The sequence below is a fragment of the Temnothorax americanus genome, unplaced genomic scaffold (assembly GCF_048541705.1).
Source record: "Temnothorax americanus isolate GAGA-0224 unplaced genomic scaffold, ASM4854170v1 Scaffold2, whole genome shotgun sequence".
In the NCBI taxonomy this organism is placed as follows: Eukaryota; Metazoa; Arthropoda; class Insecta; order Hymenoptera; family Formicidae; genus Temnothorax; species Temnothorax americanus.
Window position 1 is genome coordinate 8,473,561 of NW_027509338.1, and position 20,576 is coordinate 8,494,136.

Genomic DNA, 20,576 nt, shown 5'->3' on the forward strand with positions numbered 1-20,576 from the left:
ATTTATTGCAAAAAATATTACCTCAGCCAGGATTCGAACCTGGAACCTCCCTCATTTCCTCATAAATAATTATATTTCTGGAAATTGTTATTGTAATGACCATAGACATATATAAAGATAGAATCTCATCAGCATGCTCTATCTTTTGTATAGAAATAGGTGGAGGATTCCAACGGATCTGAATACGAGAACGATGTTGGGCCATCCGTAAAAACGGTTTTATAGCGGTCGGCTGTAAGGTTTGTATCGATTTTTCGATTTTTAATGGTTGCCATTTTAATGGTATCGGTTCGATCGGGTTCAAATAATTCTGGAACATACCTTGAACATTCTAGAATATAAAACAACTGCGGTTTTATGAGAAATCAAATGGCAACATGTAGAAAAAAAAATCGTAAACGAGTACATGATTAACGGTCTCTAATCTATAGAAGATACTTCAAACTCTTGTAGATGGCGGACCAAGCCCTATTTTAAGATAGGCATTTAGCTGATATTTAGATCCAAATAAATTAAGGTAAATCAAATTGATCCATGTGTGACTATGAAGGGTTAACCTGAAATTGAAGTAAGACTAAATCTCGGAAAAATTTTTGATAATTGTTCTCGACGAGTGAAAGTTAAAGAAACCGACAGGCACATCTTTACAACATGTGTCGCACATCGGTTGGTAAGCAGGTAGAAGGAACAACTCAGTAAGCAAGAAACATCAAAAAAACATTTTAACTACATTACAGCAACGTTTTAACATTAATGCAATGTAGTTGAAATATTTCTTGACGTTTCTTGCTTACTGGGAATGGAATGCTTACCGGATGACAAGTAAAAATAGTAAAGATAGTAGAATAATCTCAAGTTATCCATCTGACAAGATATTATCCTTCTTGATTCAAAAATATATGCTAAAAATATCTAAACAAAGTATTTACAAGATTACACTTCTGAAACGTTTATTAAAATTAATTGAATTTTAAGAGCCTTTATGCTGATGGATGTATTGGATATTAGCGTCTATATTGATGTTTGATTAAATATGCAATTGCAAATATAAAATAAAGTTATTAAACACGTATAAAGAACAAGTTTATAATCATATATAAAAATATGTTCTTATATATATATATAAGAACATATTTTTATATATATATTATTTTTATATATAATTATATATATATATATATATATAATTGTTTAATTAGCAACATTTTCTTCTAATTATTTATCTGACAATAGGTGCGACATCCGCCGTGAGTAGGTAGAATGGGTTAAACTGAATAAAAACGTTTTTCCATTCGTGCGGCTATGGCAATAAATAATGCTAAATTAATTAATAATTATTCTCAAATCAGGGTGCGTCGTCACGTTTCGGCAACGGAGACAGCTTGGCGTCTCTATACATCAGATGTTAGACGTGATGCGGTCAGGTTATTGCCGCAGTCCTTGGGTTTTTATCTCTCCCTCTTTTGGAGAATTTCAGATTTTCTTTTCTGCGAGAGTGGGGCTCAAAATAAAGGTTTTATATTCCACAGTACAGATTCAGCGACAAGCGCAATAGCGAGTCTCTTCGGAATTAACCATCTTTAGTCGAGTTTGACCCGCGACGCGCGAACAATCTCTTTGCTACGTTTATACTCGTACGTCGTCTTGCTAATATCTCTTAAAATAGATTTTTAATCTGTGATATGTGCGTGTATTCTCACCAAAGTATTCTCTTGTGTGCGTGTGTATTTTTTAAATCTCTAATCGATTGCGGCGAATCAAATCCTTTTAAATTCCTGTACAATATTGATAGGACATTGATTGATTCCTTTTATCAAAATGACTCGCGCGCGTCCGCTCAGGCAATTTGAAAATCGCGATAATGGCTGATCGTTAAAGTAGTTTCTTAATAACGTACGAGTGCTTGAAACTGATGTTTGAGCAGTTTCACATGATCGGCGATATGTGCAAAATATTGTGAGTGATCTACGTGGTGTCGGAGTTCAATTAATAGTGATAAGATGGTAAGAAGAATGCGTGTAGGATGACATTGACGGAAAATTATGGACGCAAACCGCGGCTGTTCCGAGTTCCGAGAAGCCCTTATATTTAAAACTGGAGAATTAAATACAAACAATTAGAGAGGTACTATAATAATATACATACAATCGTAAATACAGTTGAGATATTTCTGAATATTCACCGAGGTTATTTAAGGGGGTCTTTTCTCGGACCAAAAAAATAGCATATTTCATGATTTTTTTCCGGCCAAAGTATAAAAGATACGAAGATCGGGTTTTTCGCAAATAAAAGTACGTATTTTATTGAAATAAATAATTCCAAGCATCGATTGTTAGAAGTTTGTTAAATAACAATTACTTTGTAAAATCCACTTTTTGGCATAAGCTAAAGTAATAAAGATATTGATTGATTGAATTAATATATATGTGTAAGAAAAACATAAAATAAATTAGAAAATTCGTAAAAACTAATATACATATAAGAAAATCGAAAAACCCGTACGAGCAAATAAAAGATGTTACCATTGAAATATTTTATAGTTTATTGTTCAAAAGTAGACAAAGCATTGTGGACGTTTCTAGTTTCTAAACTATATATAGAATATAGTTCCTATAACTTCCTAATGCAACATAAATTTAATTAATTTATAAGCTCTTGTACATAATTTTTTGACGCATATTTAAATAATAAGTAATAATCGTGAATAATTTTTATCCTCTAATTATTCTACGAAGATCAATTCCTTGTATTAAGTAATGCGCACGCTTTTCGATCGTCGCACGACAAAATGGCCCTGTTCGCCCCCGACGGCCCCGACGCCGACGCGATGGCCTGTACGGTAAAGAAACGTGAACGAATGTTTGAGCGCAGATTCTGATGCGAATACGCGAAAAAGATGATAACTGGATGTTAAATTATACGTATTACCTTAGAAATGTTAGATTAGAGAAAAAAAATGTTTAAATTAAAAACACAGATGAGAAAATTTTCTCTTAAAATTTACCCTGAAATCATGGTAGTTGTAAGAACAACATGTTCCACCAAGAATTTTATGCGAGCTATTCTGATTAACATCCACTATAATAAAAAATACTAATATCTATTACATATTAAAATATAAAATATGTTTGATTAATTTTATTAAAATATATCTAGAAAATTTTAATAATTTTTCAAAATTTACCAATCTGCTTGGTAAATTTTATCACATTGTTTGTAAAATGTCTTTATATTTATTTATTTTAAAAATTCCGTAGTTGCCAAGTTGTAGTGAATTTAAGGGTAAAATATAACAAAATATTCTCTCCGTGAAGAAGTAGAGGAAAGTACCCGATTATATGAGATATCATATCTATTTTGTGTGATTGCCGGAAAAGTCTATGGGCAGAATTGAAAAATATAGTAGGTCATTTTGAAGGAAATTTAATAAGCTTTAAGATGCTAAAATGTAAAATTTAATTTAAATATTAATTTTGCTGAAAATTAGAAAAATGTGAAAAATGAGCTTTCGACAAAATCGCAAAAGTGTGCTCCTAATATGAGAGACCCCGGAAAATCGCTAATAAAGTGCAAAATACATGATATTGCAAACAACATCCAATTTCATAATTTCTTTCTCTGCAACGACTACACGCACGATCAAACAATGAATTTTTCACTAAATAGGTTTTATCCTAAGGGCAATAAGTTCATGGTGGATCCAACAGATAACCTATAGTTTAGCAGAAACCTCGCTGTCGCATATTAGGAGCCTATCTCATATATAATAGGGGACTTTCCTCTAATCTTATCTTCATAAAGGCATTTATAAGTTTAAACAAGAGATGAGAGATTCTCGTCTTTAACGCAATTTTAATAAAAATTCTAGAAATATATTATAAGTTATTGCAGCAACTTTATAAAGAGAGAGAAATATATATACCTATACATATTATAGAGGACAAATATTAACACATACTTAAATTCTTTCAATACCCACTAAATAATAATCAATATCTTTATGCATTACTCATTTTAAAAAATTACGCAAAATTAATTAATAAAGCACCGCTGTTTGCCTGGGAATGATAACGTCGCGAGCAAAGCCGCATATCAAATGTCGAGAGATCGGATGCGAGTTAACAAATACTGACGCATGCAGGATGCATGCAATTTCACTCTCGTTTATTACAAATGTTATTAGGTCTATTTTTTTTCAATAAGATTTATTTTTTCTTAATTACTTTTATATTCGCGTTTTCTTGCAAAAAAAAAAAACCATTTGCACGTGTGCCCCGTCGGCCGTTTCGTATCGTAAAGCCGTCGCATCTTATTCAGCCTTCTTCGCGTTTTTTCTCAAAACTTCAATCTTTTTTCATTTATGAAACATAGTTCATGAACGCGGTAACTTATAATAAATAATTCCAAACATCGATTGTTAAAAAAATGCCAAACGGAAGCTTACGTAACATTGCACCGAATTTGCGGGTGCATTGTTCCGCTATCAGAAGATATTATTTCCAAGGTAATGTGCATTAATATTAGTTATCCTTTTTTTCGCGCATTCGCAAAAACCGCGCACAAATATTCTTTCGCGCTCGTTTCACTATGGGAAAATTGCAGGTCTTTATCGCGAAAAACCGCGCACAAATATTCGTTCGCGCTCGTTTCACTATGGGAAAATTGCAGGCCTTTATCGCGTCGGGGACGAATCTTCCATTTTGTAATGCCAGGCTCGAAACTCGAAACACGTGGTGCATTGCTGCACGAAATTGAATAATTAAAGAATGAACATTATTCACGATTAAATATGCGTCAAAAAATTATACACGAAAGTTTACATATATGTATGTTAAAATGAAATTAATATTGTATTAACGATTGGAGATTTTGTTGAAAATATATATAAACTGTCGAATATATAAACGATTTTTTAAATTTAATTTCATAGTATTAATTATAGATATATATTTATATAATATTATTAGATATAGAATTTGAGTTTCTTTTGAGATTAATCAATATAAGAATTCATGTAAGAATTTATCATATGATGTAAGTTTTTATTCACACAGATCAACGAAAATTTTAGAAGTACTCTTTCCCAGACTAAAGATTTCCATTTTAAAATATGCATGTATTTTATTAATATAACTACAAAACGTGCAAAAATAACGTGTATTTTTTAACTCGCACCGTTCCAATCCAAATATAATTTAATAAGTTTGTATAGATTTAGGTAAATTAGATTTTTTGGACGTGGAGCTTATTTAAGGAACCAAGCAGCAATTATTTTGAATAATTTGCGCATGAATATTCAGAAAAAACTAAATCGTATTTATGACGTAGTCTGAGTTTTCACACACACCGTAAAGAAAAAAGTAATTTTGAGAAAAACGGCGAGTGTCACACCTATTATTAAAGAAATAACTAGAAAAAAAGAAAATGTTATTAATTAGAAAATTATTAACATTTTTATACATGTGATTATGAAATTGTCCCTCATTGATACGTCTTTAATAAAAATTTTTTTCATATTCGCAATTGCACATTAACCGAATATCAGTATAGAGACTGATATGCATCAGTTCATATAAAATTTAATTAATTTCAATCAATATTCATAAAAATAATCTTGTAAAAATTTTGTTTATATAATTTTGCTCATGCTTAAGGATCATGAAGGATAATACGTTATCAGGAAAGATAAGTTGAAACTGCTTTATTGCCTTTATTGTGCATGCTTATTATACACTTGTCATTCAGCGGCAAGTGTAATCACGTAGCGAGGAGCAGACAGCACTGTTTATTAGCTTAATCGGTTACCTTACTTGCAAGATATGTTACATGGGTGGCACATATGTGTTGCATGTTGGGCCTATCGGTTGCTTCCAACCTACACCTGTGTGACACTAAAGCAAGAGGAAAACCGTAAAAAAAAAGTAATTTTGAGAAAAACGCATTTAAAGTTTTGCCGAGCCGCGTCGAGCTGTCTGAACCCTTTCGTTGAAAATTCTGTAACCGATAATTCTTTGAATTTCTACATATATCAGACTTATTTTATACTGTTTTTGAAATGTTAAGCTATGAAAATATGCAAAAAAATCAATTTTTTGACATTTTCAAACAAGTATGCTCCCTTAAAAAATAAGAGAATATTTGCAAAACGATGTATAAACGTAAGAAAGAAATTACTCGTGCGTCACGCGTCAAACTTGACTAGAAAGGATTGATTTCGGAGAAACTCGCTATTCTCCATTACCGCTAAATCTGAACTATAAGATATACGTCGGCTACATCACCGTTATCAAGAATTTTCCAATGGGAGAATCTTCTGGGAAAAACTCAAGGATCAACTGCACCGTCCGAAAAACAATAAAGTTTAACATCTGGTAGCATATGTCTAAGAACTATACGCCTGTCACGCCACGCTGTCTCGCATCGCCGAATTGTAAGGACGTAGAAGAGACCGGGGTTCCGTTTATATATTTGTAGCGAAAGAAACAGTGGAAAAGTTATTAAAAAATATCTCTTATGATACTAGATACAGACGCGCGCTGCGCGCGCGCTATTTATCTTTAATATTTCACTATTACTATATATTACACTATTAACACTATTGCACACAACTGCCAAAATATGCCATGACAGCAGTCGCTCATGAAGTAAGCGCAACGAGAGAACCAATCGGCATCGCGGAAAAACGACAATACCTACGACATGCCCTTTTTAGAAGAGGATAGGTACTTTTCCCAAAGTTTTATTTAACTCAAACAAGTATTACAATAGAAACGGAGAAAACTCAAATTCAAAAAGTGGCAAGTAAATTTTCGAGCGTTTCGAAGTATCGTATTAATGCTCTTCAGCTTGAAAAGTAAATCAAAGTGACATATTATTAGTTAAACAAAAAGTTTCTAATTACTATACGACATGTTATTTTGAGAAACAACAGTAATTTATTGTAAGAAAATGACTAAAAGGTTCTGTCTTAAATTTTGGGGGACGTCGAATCGCACCTTACGCGATTCATCAGACTGGCCGTGTCGCGCACGTGTGCAACATTTACATATTACATAGTTGTGAGTATTTGATCGTGCACTGGATGTACCGTAAACGCTGGACTCTCTTCCCCCTTTCGCCTATCATGGATCTATACAGCCACGAAGCAGCAGATCCGTATAGCTTCCGCCTTCATTGTCGCTTCTCTCATCTTCACTCATTTTCCTCCTTTTTCTCACTTTTTTACCTGTATTGATGTAACACAAGTTTTGTGCGGAACTGCGTGGGTCTATCTAGTCTATCAGCTATCCCTCTCATTGATAAAGTTATTAATCAATGCGTATATCAGTTGTCATTTTCGCTTCCTCATCCTCATTTCTGTTTCTTCATCGTTCCTTCTTCGGTCTGCCATATATGTGAGGTACTTCCGTAGATGTAAACGCACACAGCTACGACTATGTATGCCGAGATAAAGCCTCATCTTGCATCTTATTGGCGCAGCCTACGACCTATCGACCACTCACACGTATAATTATGTATCCCTTCTACTTCTGCGGATATATGGGTTTTAGTTTCTCCCTCTCCGTATTCTCTTTTTTCCGACCAATGGTTCTCCTCTTCCACCCTGTCGTTGCTTTTGTAAAAATGTTACATATATAATAATAGATTGATGGTTTAGAAAAACTACCATTCAACGATTAATTATAGAGGTACATGAATAAGTAAGAAGAAACGTTTCCAGATGTGTCCACTAATTTTTTAGGTAGAATAACGTTTGGATTTTGACAGTGCAAAACAGTTTATTTTCTTTTAAGATACAGTATTTGCTTTTCTTTTTTCTGTCATCTTCTTTCGTAGTATTTTATTTAATCTTTTGCAAAAACTTAACAAAAAATATTGTCGGAAGCGTTTTGCATCGTCGCGTCCGTTGCATTCGAACTGTAGAAACTCTCATATTTTGTTATGTGTTTCGGTTGGAATATTTTATTATTAGAATATTTTATTATTATGCATCAAGCGCGTACTTCCATTAATGTAAAAATAAAATTTCTATTAATCTATCATATGTATATTATTAATTTTACATTCTTATTATTTCTAATAATAAAGATGCTATAATTTAGCTAATAATAACAATCAGGCGTCACACCTGGCATTAATTAATTAATTTGTTTACATATATTGTATAGAATTGTTAGACATCACGATAATAATTATGTAAAAATATACTTTTTTTAAGTTTCTATTGAGATTGTCGAACTGACTAAGATAGGGAGAAATCCTACGTTCGTTTATGCGCGATGACATTACGATACGAAAACGACTTACTGACCGGACACGTGTTCAAATCTCAGGAAATATTATCTTTATCTGTTTCTCGCGCGTACATGATGGATATTCTCTCTCACGCCTATCTGCGCGAAAACTACCCTGACGTACATTGACGTATGGAGTGTTCACCGTCCTGTGCATCGAAAAATTTCCGGCTCGAGTCGCCATCCCGCACGATTTTCATAATACGCCTCTTCAACGATTGCGCCGTCGTTATTTATTTCTCTCCTCGCATAAGAAATGCCGCGATAAAAATAACAATAAGTTACAGGGTAACTGTCTAACTTGGGTCTTTCTCTCTACTTCCAATGATCCACTGCCTCAACATTTTCACGAGATTTGTGACCGATTTTTCTCTTGCTTTAATGTCACACAGGTTTAAGTTGGAACAACCGACAGGCCCAACATGCGGCACATGTGTGCAACTCATGTAACATATCTTGCAAGTTATAGGTAGCTGATTGAGCTAATAAACAGTGTTGTCTGTTCCTCGTTGCCGCTGAATGACAAGTGTAAGAGCGCACAATAAAGGCAATAGAGCAGTCTCAACTTATCCTTCTGATAACGTATTATCCTTCTTGATTCGTAAGCATGGCAAAATTATATAAACAAAATTTTTACAAAATTATTTTTATGAATATTGATTAAAATTAATTAAATTTTATATGAACATGAACTGATGCATATCAGTCTCTATACTGATATTCGGCTAATGTGCAATTGCGAATATAAAAAAAGATTTTATTAAAGACGTGTCAATAAGGAACAATTTCATAATCACATGTATAAAAATGTTAATAATTTTCTAATTAATAACATTTTCTTTTTTCCTAGTTATATTTCTCTAATAATAGGTGTGACACTCGCCGTGGGCAGGTAGAACAGGTGAAATTGAATAGAAAATTTCTGTATCATTTTGTGATTATGGCAATAAATAATGTGAAATTAATTAATAAGTATCCGCGAATCAGCGTGCGTCTGCGTGATTCAACGAGATGAGACAGCCCAGGTCTCTACAAGTCTCTGCAAGTGTCAATTGCTAGGTCCACGGTCAGGTACTTCGGGTTTATCTATTCTTTGAATTTTCCTGAGGGACTTTCCTTCTTTTATATGCACACTATTGAGAAATTCTCCACCCACGCCTGATTCTGACCAATGGAGCTTAACCATTTTTCTCGTTTAAGTAAGTGAATGTTAATGCTTTCGCCTGTTACTGTATTAGTGCAACTTTGTCGTTTTTACAGATCCGTCCAGTAAGAATAAGAGAATGTGACATCCCACCTGCTACAGTAAAGTTTCGGTTTAGCAATAGCGCGAGTGGTGTCGACTGTACGACTGAACTGAGCGTTCGCCTTTACTCACAAGGGCAATGGATGATCAAGATACGGAAGATGCTTCTCACAGCTCACCTATCTCATCGGGAAGCAGTGTCGATTCGGATGAGGAAAGGTAAGATAAAACAAAGAGAAAATATTGGTTTAGCAAACGGATGAAAATTATTTCAGATCATTTGGTATTAAATTACTTGGATATATACGGTTTAATAGTAATTCTTCTCCTTATACCATCATATCTAATATATTAATATTGTTATATATATATAAATATATATATAATTAAATTGGAAAAATTATTTTTTCGATATTTCACATTTCAAACAAAATCTCCGATCGTTAATACCAATGCAATATAAATTTTATTAATCTATAAGCTCTCTATATATAATTTTTTAGCACATATTTAAATAAAAAATAAAAATCGTGAATAATTTTTATCCTTATTCCATAAAAATCAACTTGCAGTAATGCGGACCACGTGTTTCAAGCGTCGCGTCGCACAAAATGACGCCTTTAATTTATTAGAGGCGTCATTTTGTGCGACGCGACGCTTGAAACACGTGGTCCGCATTACTGCAAGTTGATTTTTATGGAATAAGAATAAAAATTATTCACGATTTTTATTTATTATTTCAATATATGTGTCAAAAAATGTAATTATATATATAATTAGGAGCATTCTCGATTTTTATAGAAGAGAGGATATGATAATAATTTTGCAAACTGTGAATATAAGGCCTATACGAGACATCAAAGCGCAAATGTACATATTATAAAACTTCAACAGTTTTCCTTTTTTTTTAAATTGAGTAAACTAATTGAGTAAACTAATCAGTATGTGCTCTAACCAAGTGACTGATAAAAACATTGACAAAGGTTGAAATTAATATCAGAATACCAGATAAAATAATCTACTGTGCGTAAGAAGAATTAAATTGCATATAAGTGAAAGAGGAAAGAAAAGTATATGTGTTAAAGCTTTATTGTACATAAATCTGACTTTTATAGGCTTGTATAAGTCTTCTATCATAAGAGGAGATTCAATAAGGGCGTTTTTGGCCCGCACATAATTTTCAAAATTTTTTTTGAACTGTATGATTATTAGAAATGTCAATAATAACTATTAGACGAGAAAGAAACTCGGTCTATAAAGCCAAAATTAATTATTAGTCTATAGGTACCAAAGCTTTCTTCATTACTAATAAGTAAACTAATAAAGTATTTTTGCTCATTATACATTGATTAATATATTATTAATATATTATCATTAATATATTAATATCTAATAAATATATATTATATTAGATAAAATATAGTTTTTAGTTTTGGAAATTCAAAGCTAAATGAAGTCTGACAAATTCTTAAAACTATATATCAATAAATAACAAAGTCTGTATTAAAACAAATTAAAATTAATTCATATTAAAATTTAATTAAAAAGTAATTAAAATTTAGAATAGAGTTTTAAAAAAATAAAGGCTGCTAAGCAAATTAAAAAAAGCTGTTTGCTTATCTACATATTTCTATATAAAAGTTATAATATATAGTACTTTATTTATTACTCTAATAAGAATCTAATAAAATTATATTCTAATAAAATTTATTCTTTTTGTTTGCAGGCAGCATGAAATTATAGTGAAAGAAAAAAGCAAATACGCAGCGCAGTCACGCCGCGATAAGGAGAAACAGGAATTTTCGGAGCTAAAAAAGCTGCTACCACTTCCAGCTGCCATTTCCGAAGATCTGGACATGCTTAGCATCATCAGACTGACCACAAGTTACCTCAAGATGAGAGCCGTCTTTCCTCATGGTAACGAATATGCCGGCCATTTGATAAATCTTGCTTTTATTTGTTATAATCGTTTTTTTTAAATATTAATCAATATATAGAATAAATGATTAATAAATAACAGTATACTTATTGGCAGAAATTATAGATACGTGATTGTAGATATAATTATCTATGACCTATAGTGCACGAAACATTGTTAAAAAAGACAACATTCATATTGGATAAATAAAAAAAAGATCGGAGTATCACTGTAGCTTTCTGTGTTTTGTTTTATCTTTTATTATTTTTTCTATATTTTATATAAGGCACACATAAATATTGAAACATTTTCAGATTTTAAATTTTAAAGTTAAACATCTGTATGCGCAAAAAAATAAAACCCTTATTTATGGGACGTCAATTATTTCTGGAAATTGTTATTAATGATAATTTGAAAGTTGTAAATTTTGCAAAAATTGATTTATACATGACGTGTATGCTATGCGTCAGAGGCAATATAATCAAATACGTTTTAAGGCCATCGCACACAAAATGCATAGCTTAGCATAAGCGTATAGCATAAGACCGCTGGACCAATGAGCATCTTGTGTAAATCAATATGGCGACTTTATGCTGGATGCTCCGTGGTATAGCGGTCTTATGCTACGCTTATGCTAAGCTATGCATTTTGTGTGCGATGGCCTTTACTGAGAAAAAATATACATTTTTTAAACAAGCATATGCATTTGATATTAAAAGCAGAAGATTGATTTAATTAAGTTTCTTTTCAGGACTCAAAGACGAATGGGGTGCCGCGCCACCGCCCAACAATCTCTTAGAGACCACCATCAAGGAACTGGGTTCGCATCACTTAAAAGTGAGGGATCGATCGTCATTTATACTTTCACCGATTAATAAGACAAATACAAGTCTAGAATACAATCTTTTACTTGCAGAAATTTAATTTAAAAAGACTTATTGAATTTATATGAGTCATGAATTAACGTTATGATAACATACTATTTTCTGATACTATCACTGCAGGCACTGGACGCAGGGACTGGTTTTATCTTCATCGTGACATCAGACGGAAAAATTCTATACATAAGCGAAACAGCTAGCTTTCACTTAGGTTTGTCGCAGGTAGGAAAAAATGTACTTAACATTTATACCTACATAATTACATATTTGAACAGTTCAACTACTCTAAATATGTAATGTAATATGTAATGTATTTGTGTACTGTTTATACACAAATATCAACAAATTACTATAAAACTTTGACCAAGACGCTTGGCCTTTCGGCAGAATTGGTTCGTCAATCCTAAGGATTGACCGCGTTTCGGGCTTTAACCATAACATCTTTAAATATGTAATGGTCAAGAAAATATAAAAATAAATGCAAATGAATAATATTGATAATATCTTGTATGTAATTCTTGCAAAATTTTTTGCGCAAAATTACATTAATTATTAGATGTTGTGTGTATCGTATTGCCACATTGTATTAATATTGCGTTGCTAGGTCAGATAATGAAATTCCAATAATCCAGAGACTATTTACAGAAGAAACGTAATAAACGTACACATACAAACTATTTGTATGTGCAGCAGAAATTAACGGGAAGTAACATTTTTGAATACATTCATCCGGAAGATCACTGCGATATGAATGACGTGTTGAAATGTGATTTCGAGCGAGAAGTTTCTTTTCCCTTGAGAATGAAGTGCATCCTATCGAAAAGGAACGCGGGTCTTGTCACGGAAGAATACAAGGTAAACAAAAAAAAACAAATTTTCATAAAAAAAATACGTTATTATGGAAAAAAATCCTCGGCGAGAGATAGCACACACTTAATTGATTTGATGTTTAAGGTCATACATTGTACCGGCTATGTAAAACGCAGTAAGACTCCCATCGGATTCCAATATCAGGACTGGGTTGAAAATATAAATGTCTTAATGGCGGTCGGCCATTCAATCCCGCTATCGACCGATACGAGTTACTTGTACGACCGATACTTATATCAGATTAAAATGCATCACAACATGTTCATGTTCCGAGCTTCACTCGATCTAAAGCTCATGTACTTCGACGATTCAAGGTAAAATGTTGCCAATATATTCATATACTACATATATATGTATGTACATATATATATATGTATATATATACATTAATTATACATATAAATTTCTTGTAATATTTTCTTATGAACATTTAAAGACCCGTTTACTATAAGTCGATTGCTCTCACACGGAGCTACGCGTCATCGCTTTTGTATCTGTCATTAATTGCAAGTTACACGAGGAATAACGCGGTGGCATTTTATACATCAATATGCGCACCCCTTTATGTCAAAATTGCATTGAAACGGCAATAAAAAAAAATATTTAATTTAAATAAAAATATATTTTTCAGAGAAAATTTTAATAATTCTCTTTAGAGAAAATATGATATATAAGTCCTTTGATATACGCGGGATAAAATTAAGTGCGCCTTGGGCAAAACGTAGAAAGTAATTCGCTAGAGCGCAAGCGGAGAAAAATGTATAGTATCATCTGTATCATGCGTATATGTTGATGTCTTGCTTATATTGTTACAGGATAACTGCAGAATTAACAGGTTACGATCCACCGAATCTAATTGAGAAAAATCTATACTGCTACGTGCACACATGCGACGTTCTGGAGCTAAGACATGCTCATCATGTTCGTAAGTATTTCATCATGTGTTATTAGATGCAATTCATTATCGGTCGAATAAAGTAATTTCATTGATATCCTAATATACGTTGTCATTTACAGCAATCTGTTTAGTGGCAAAGCATAAGTACAATGTTGAATTTATTTTTTCTTACCATTTTAAGCTATATACTCAACAATTTAATTTAGTTCGATTCTTTCTATCTCGCGCGGTTATCTATTTAACAAATTGCAGATGTATCTTGTAAGCTTGCTGTAATGTTTCGTTTTATATTAACATTGTTATCTCTTTGTCGAAAAAGTATTTATTAGATATAATATAAGGTTTCATCTGACTTTTTCTTTTACGTGCGATTACCAGCCACAGCGTCTCTCTGCTTTTCGCAGATTATGCTTTTATATTTTCGCTCGTGTTTTCCCGGTTTAAAGATCACTTATTTCTGTCTGAATATTAATATAACACAATAATATAACACAATAATATAACTCAAAAATATTTTTCGTTGATCGACGGATTGATCGCGGATCTGAGAGTATAGCTGACGCTGCTTAACTCACCGACACTCTTACGAGAGAGAGTGACGATAAGAATGGTAAGTGGATAGAAGAGAGGGAGCTTTAGCGAGAGAAGTGAACGAGTTATGAAGCTGTTACTGATATCACTTTTTCAACAGACGAGCGCGACTTGAAAGGAGTCTGACACACATAATATCCCTATATGATGTCTGTGTTGAAGAGAAGTTGCGCGACATGATTTTCGTGATTGCACGTGATGACGGTAACGCCATAGCTACCACAGATAGGATTTTTGTTTAGAAGAAAACAAAAAATACAATCCTTTTTGAATATGATCAACATTTTTTTTTCAGTTTCACATAACTTTAATTTTCGCTCATTCTTAATCCTAGCGTCATCATCAAAAATAACAGCATCAAACTAACGATGACATTTATATTTCTCGTGCATTAATCTTATAAAACTTTGTAAAATGTTAATTTATTATTCATTATTATAATGCGATAAATTATATACATTGCATACTTTTAAGATATAAAACGCAAAAATAATTATTCGCTAAAAATGAACATTTTGCACTATTAACAGTGTTACGCAAAGGTCAGATGACAACGAAGAAGTATAGATTTTTGACGAAAAATGGCGGATGGGTATGGATGCAGTCGTACATGGCGATCATAAAAAATTCGCGAAGCTCGCGTCCGCCTTGCATTGTGTTCTTAAACAATGTTTTGACGGCCATCGAGAACCCGGGCCTGATCATGGTCTGCGAGCAACAGTCGCCCTGCTCGAATTCAGGAAACTCGCCGAGCGCTTCTGTGTCAACGCCCGTTAGGATTGGAGATCTGAACAATCACAGGCCGAACCCGCCTCCTTACGCCGACAGTTCTGGTTGTCTAAACTCGGAGTACACGGCGAGTTCGACCAATCACAGCCACTATCTGTCGTGCTTGCCCTGTGCGTCGCACTGCATCAATGGTGCAGCGAACGAGGACGACCTTTACTACAGTCCGAATTTGACCTACCAGTACAGTGGTGAGTCTGACAATTGATTTATATCTTGAAAATTCACTTTAGAGATGAGCGAATTAAAACTAATAAATTGATAAGTAAAGTCCCTAAAATATATAGATTGTCTAAAACAGGCTTTGGATTTAGTAATGGGGTATCTAAGTTTCTATATTTTTTTTCTTACAAATTATAAACTATTAAATACTAAAATATACAATATAATAAATAGAAAGAGGGATCGTTTTGCCGGAGGTTATTTTTTTGGAAGGAGGAAGAAGTAATTTCCATAGAGATATTTTACTTTGAAATATTATCGTATAAAATTTATACACGATCAGGCGTAGATAAATATAACGATTACAATATAAAAATGTCCATTAGGAGTGATGAAAGACTTTTGGTCGTTAATATTTCATTATCCCTATAAATAAGGATTATATATCAATTTTAACCCTCTATTTTGTAATCTCAAGATCTCGAACAAGACTTAACAACCACTCTGCAGTACCTAGAAGACATGCATTATCCGTACCTTTCCACGTCTCTGACTACTCAGCAATATAGCTCGCAGAACAACCAGCAGACACAACAGCATCCTCAGCATTTGCAGCATCAGAATGCAACCTCTTTGACGACCCTCGAACAGCAACACAGTCCTCAGAACGGCCAACAGGAACAATCTTACTCGTCACCCTTGAGTTTCTGCGATAACACCAATGAGTTTAACGTGAATTCAATGAATCCTGCGCCGCCGCCGAGTTATTACTCATCTAATCATCATCATGGCCATCATATACCGTCGAACTCGACATCATCGACGCCGTTAAACGTCGACGATGCATTATTGTTAAAATCACAACAAGACACGCTCACGTCCCTGACTACTCAGCAAAACAGGCCGCGGCAACAGTCGTCCTGCTCGAATCCAGGAAATCCGCCGAGCGCTTCTGTGTCGACGCCCGTTACGATTAATGATCTGGACGATCACAGCCCGAGCCCGTCTTTTTACCGTGATAGAACCAAGAAGACACCCGATATTGATTACGCCGACAGTCCCAACTCGGGTTACGTGACTGATTTGAATAATAACTGCCATTACCCTTTACCCTCGCCGTATACGCCGCAGAGCTTCAATAGTCCGGCCTATGAGGATAGCGCTTACCAAAGTCCGGATATGTTCTATCAGTATGGTGAGTCTCACAAATGGTTTATATCTTGAAATTAACTTGCGTTTGGAGATGATCGAATTAAAATGAATGAAGTTGTTGATAAAATCTCTAAAATATATAGATCGTCCTAAAACAAGTTTTGGATTCAGTAATGGTATTTAAGTTTCTATATATTTTTTTCTTACAAATTATAAACTATTAAATTCTGAAAATACAATACAATAAAAATTGAACGAGAGACACGTTTTAAACGAACGCTACTTTTTTTTCTAGACCTTAGTATTAATTTATGATATGTAATGTGCGCCTCCGTCCTTAGTATTAATTTATGATATGTAATGTGCGTTATTTGCGTATTATTTGTATTCTTGAATTAGTATTATTATTTATTGCATAGATAAGGCCTGTTCTTTTTAGCTGAATTTCTTGTACGGTTCTGTATCTTCTTTTTCTTTTCACACTGGAGAAAAAAAGAGAAAACACATAAATTGTGCAAGAAGTTCAGCTAAATAAAACAGAGCTGTAAACTCGCTGAAGAATTAAGTGAAACGATTACTGAAAGTAAACATAAATTCAATAAATTAATATAATAGATTTTAACTAATTCAAAATGACATAAAAATTGTAATTATGGTCATGCATTGATTGTAAAATTGTAATTACGGTAAATTAATTAAAATAAAGACTGAGGGAGCAGGCAACATAAGAAACAATTGGCCATGATAATCACTTTATTCATTTCGTTCATGGCCACATTTTTTAAAAATATTATGTTTTATGCAGACAGTCTTGTGATACACTTATTGCAACTAAAAAGTCTGATAATAATACAAAAAGTGAACTATTATTGCTGACATAATATTTCTTGTAGAAGTTAATAATTATTAAAATATTTTTCATATATGTGTGTGTAATCTTCAAAAATATTGAATATAAGCAATGAATATGAACAAAGTATAAATAATTTTTTATGAAAAATAATTGACAAAACATCTTAAAAAATTCCTAAAACCTGCACAACAAGTGTGTCGAATTTGCTGTACGCTCGAGAATTTTTAGAATCAATAGATGCTTTATTATACAAGAGTAATAGAGTAAGTTAAGTATTGTATTACGTGTGAATATGTTATGCAAATACTTACGCAAAATAAATTTTTTAAATAGATATATTACAATAATTATTTATGCTTTTACGATGCTACTATATTTTATATATCCTGTTAAATCTAAATAGATTAAAAATCACTCATGTAATCATATTTCTTGGTTTAAAAAAGTGTGACCGTAAACAAAGTGATTGTCATGATCAAACCTTGACGAAAGAAAAAGTGAAGGTCTAATTTAATGTTACCAGGAATATCTTGTGTTTTTAGAAGCACTTTGGATATTATACGTAAGTCACTTTATACTGTATTTTATTCTTGTTTAATTATTAATTACTAATCTATTTTATTCAAATTATTATTTGCATAATTGGCATACCGTCTTGTACAAATTACTTATAAATATATATAAAAGTTTAAGTACAAAGAGTATAAATTAAAAAAAGCAATTTTCTTACTTTTTTTTGTTTAACAATTCTCTTCTGCTCCTAATCCTTAATCGTAATAGTTCAAGACAAACAAGTGTATTATAACATACTACGCAATAATTATTTAACGGGGAAAAAAGGATTAAAGTATAGTCTCAGGCAATTTTAAACAGGGAATTTGAAAGTGACACAAAATCCTCGTCTTCTGCTTTCTATTTGTATTGCTCTTCTACTCTCTCTTTCTATTTAAATAGAAATTAATATTTGGCTTCTAAATCTTGTATTAATTATAAACAATATTAATTGTAAACGATTAAAACTTAAATATATTTCAATAAAAATCTTAGCAAAAATAATATTAATATATATACATATATATATACCTATATATATTAATTTTCTCGAATTTACAAGCAGTACACTTCAATATTTCATATTTGTTGCCTTTATTTTGCTTGGCGTACATGACAAAAATTAATCTATACCACAAAAACTGAAAAAAAAATTTAACTTCACATATTTCATCGATCGTGGAATGTGATGTGTGTCATATATAACACTTGCAGCAGCGGACTGCCAAATTGAAAGTCGCGAAAATGCAATTTACAGACTAAAGTCTAAATACTCTAAATCAAAACAAGTTTTCTTTAATTTCTCTTCTGACAAATGATGAAATTTGCACAAAAATCGAAATAAATCATTGCATCTGCAAGATTTGAAATCTTTCTTGAATTACTCGCATAAATCGTGAATAATTCAAGACAGATGGAAAATGGATAATTTCCAATCCAAAACAGATGGATAGCAACTGTCGGACATATGTTCAACTACCCGAAAAACAAGAACAACCTATCGATTGCTCTCAACTTACCCTGTCGAACAATTTTTTTAAAATCCCCGAGATTTCGTAATTATTTAAAGTACGTGCTCAGAGCGTGTAAAATAAAAATGTTGACCAAAAGAATAATTTAAAAATGTTGACAAAAATATTGAGTCAATAAATCAAAACGTGAATGTGTTTAATGATTAGAACGATTGTATTTAATGAATCTGGAATTCAATTTTAAAAATGATTATAGTAGTGAAAGCTATTTATAAAGTTAATTAATAATTAGTGAATAATTTGTAGATAAATGGCCTTATTACAGGTATTTTAAACATATGTAAGCATCTGTGCTTATGATACAAGTGACGTAATTTTAATTTTCATGACAATTTTAAAAGATAAATGAAAAATATAATTGAATACGTATAATACGATATTAATTCGCTTCAAGACACATTAGATTTTAATGTGCATTATGTTATACGATATAAAAAACTAAGTTCAATGACAAGTATTACAATATACGTATATTGTCATACGTAAAAAAAAAAGAACATTTATTTGTTAGTAAATTAATATTATCTAATAATGTGTGTGCGTTATCATAAAATAATATTTATTATTATTATTATTATATAACGTGTACAGGAAAAATTTATTTATATAATTCTAAAAAATATTATTACACTGTAAGATTCATTTTCGAGTGAGAAGTGAAACGATAAAACAAGTATTTCAGAGATGAATCATTTATATAAAAAATATTTTATTACACATTTCTGTTATAAAAATAATACAAGCTACAGCGTTACAAAATTTGACGAAACCTTATATCGAACACAATTATTGGCACGTTATCCAAAGTATTACGAGGCTTACGGTTTTTCATCTTACGTGTACGTAATAGGTTTTTGCACACGTTCGTTATATTCGTATTGCGATTAGGTAACATACTTGGCACTGGATTAGATAAAAATACCTAACTGCAGTCAATAACTGACCTACTTCGACGTAGATATAACGCGAGTTGTCTTGTGTCGCAACGATTAAAAAAAAAAACATTAGAACGCGTTGAGTATAACTATTTTACAGATTTCGGCTTCCACTGTTCCACGTTAGAATATTTTTCATGCTATTTCGTCAAGACATCATACATCTAAAAATTATTTGAGATTTAAGAATACAAGCAACTTGTAATAATATATTTTTTATACAGATACCACATATATAAAAAAGCTTACGTTCATATATACATTAAAGATTTATCTTAATTATATATAAAATATATAGTTATATATATATATATATATATATATATATATATATATAATATACGCAATATATATATGTATATATATATATATTATATATATATTATACGTATATATTATATCATACT

General features: G+C 32.0%; 1 protein-coding gene across 1 annotated transcript; it reads left to right on the forward strand.

Moving 5' to 3' along the window:
• The first annotated feature begins 103 nt into the window (after window positions 1-103).
• LOC143897029 (uncharacterized) lies at window positions 104-18,369 on the forward strand. The gene is made up of 10 exons (XM_077405325.1): window positions 104-239; window positions 9,555-9,759; window positions 11,267-11,457; window positions 12,210-12,295; window positions 12,463-12,561; window positions 13,030-13,194; window positions 13,294-13,523; window positions 14,025-14,134; window positions 15,229-15,675; window positions 16,125-18,369. Exons 2-10 carry the CDS (start codon window positions 9,680-9,682, stop codon window positions 16,868-16,870), a joined length of 2,154 nt encoding a protein of 717 aa, XP_077261451.1. The 5' UTR covers window positions 104-239; window positions 9,555-9,679; the 3' UTR covers window positions 16,871-18,369.
• The last annotated feature ends 2,207 nt before the right edge of the window (window positions 18,370-20,576 follow it).

What these genes read in the sequence shown, in the direction of transcription:
- LOC143897029 (XM_077405325.1), top strand. Translation starts at nt 9,680, where the DNA reads ATGGATGATCAAGATACGGAAGATGCTTCTCACAGCTCACCTATCTCA. An exon ending in GTCGATTCGGATGAGGAAAG is followed by an intron (nt 9,760 to 11,266) that starts GTAAGATAAAAC and finishes TTTTGTTTGCAG; the next exon opens with GCAGCATGAAATTATAGTGA. An exon ending in TTGTCACGGAAGAATACAAG is followed by an intron (nt 13,195 to 13,293) that starts GTAAACAAAAAA and finishes TTGATGTTTAAG; the next exon opens with GTCATACATTGTACCGGCTA.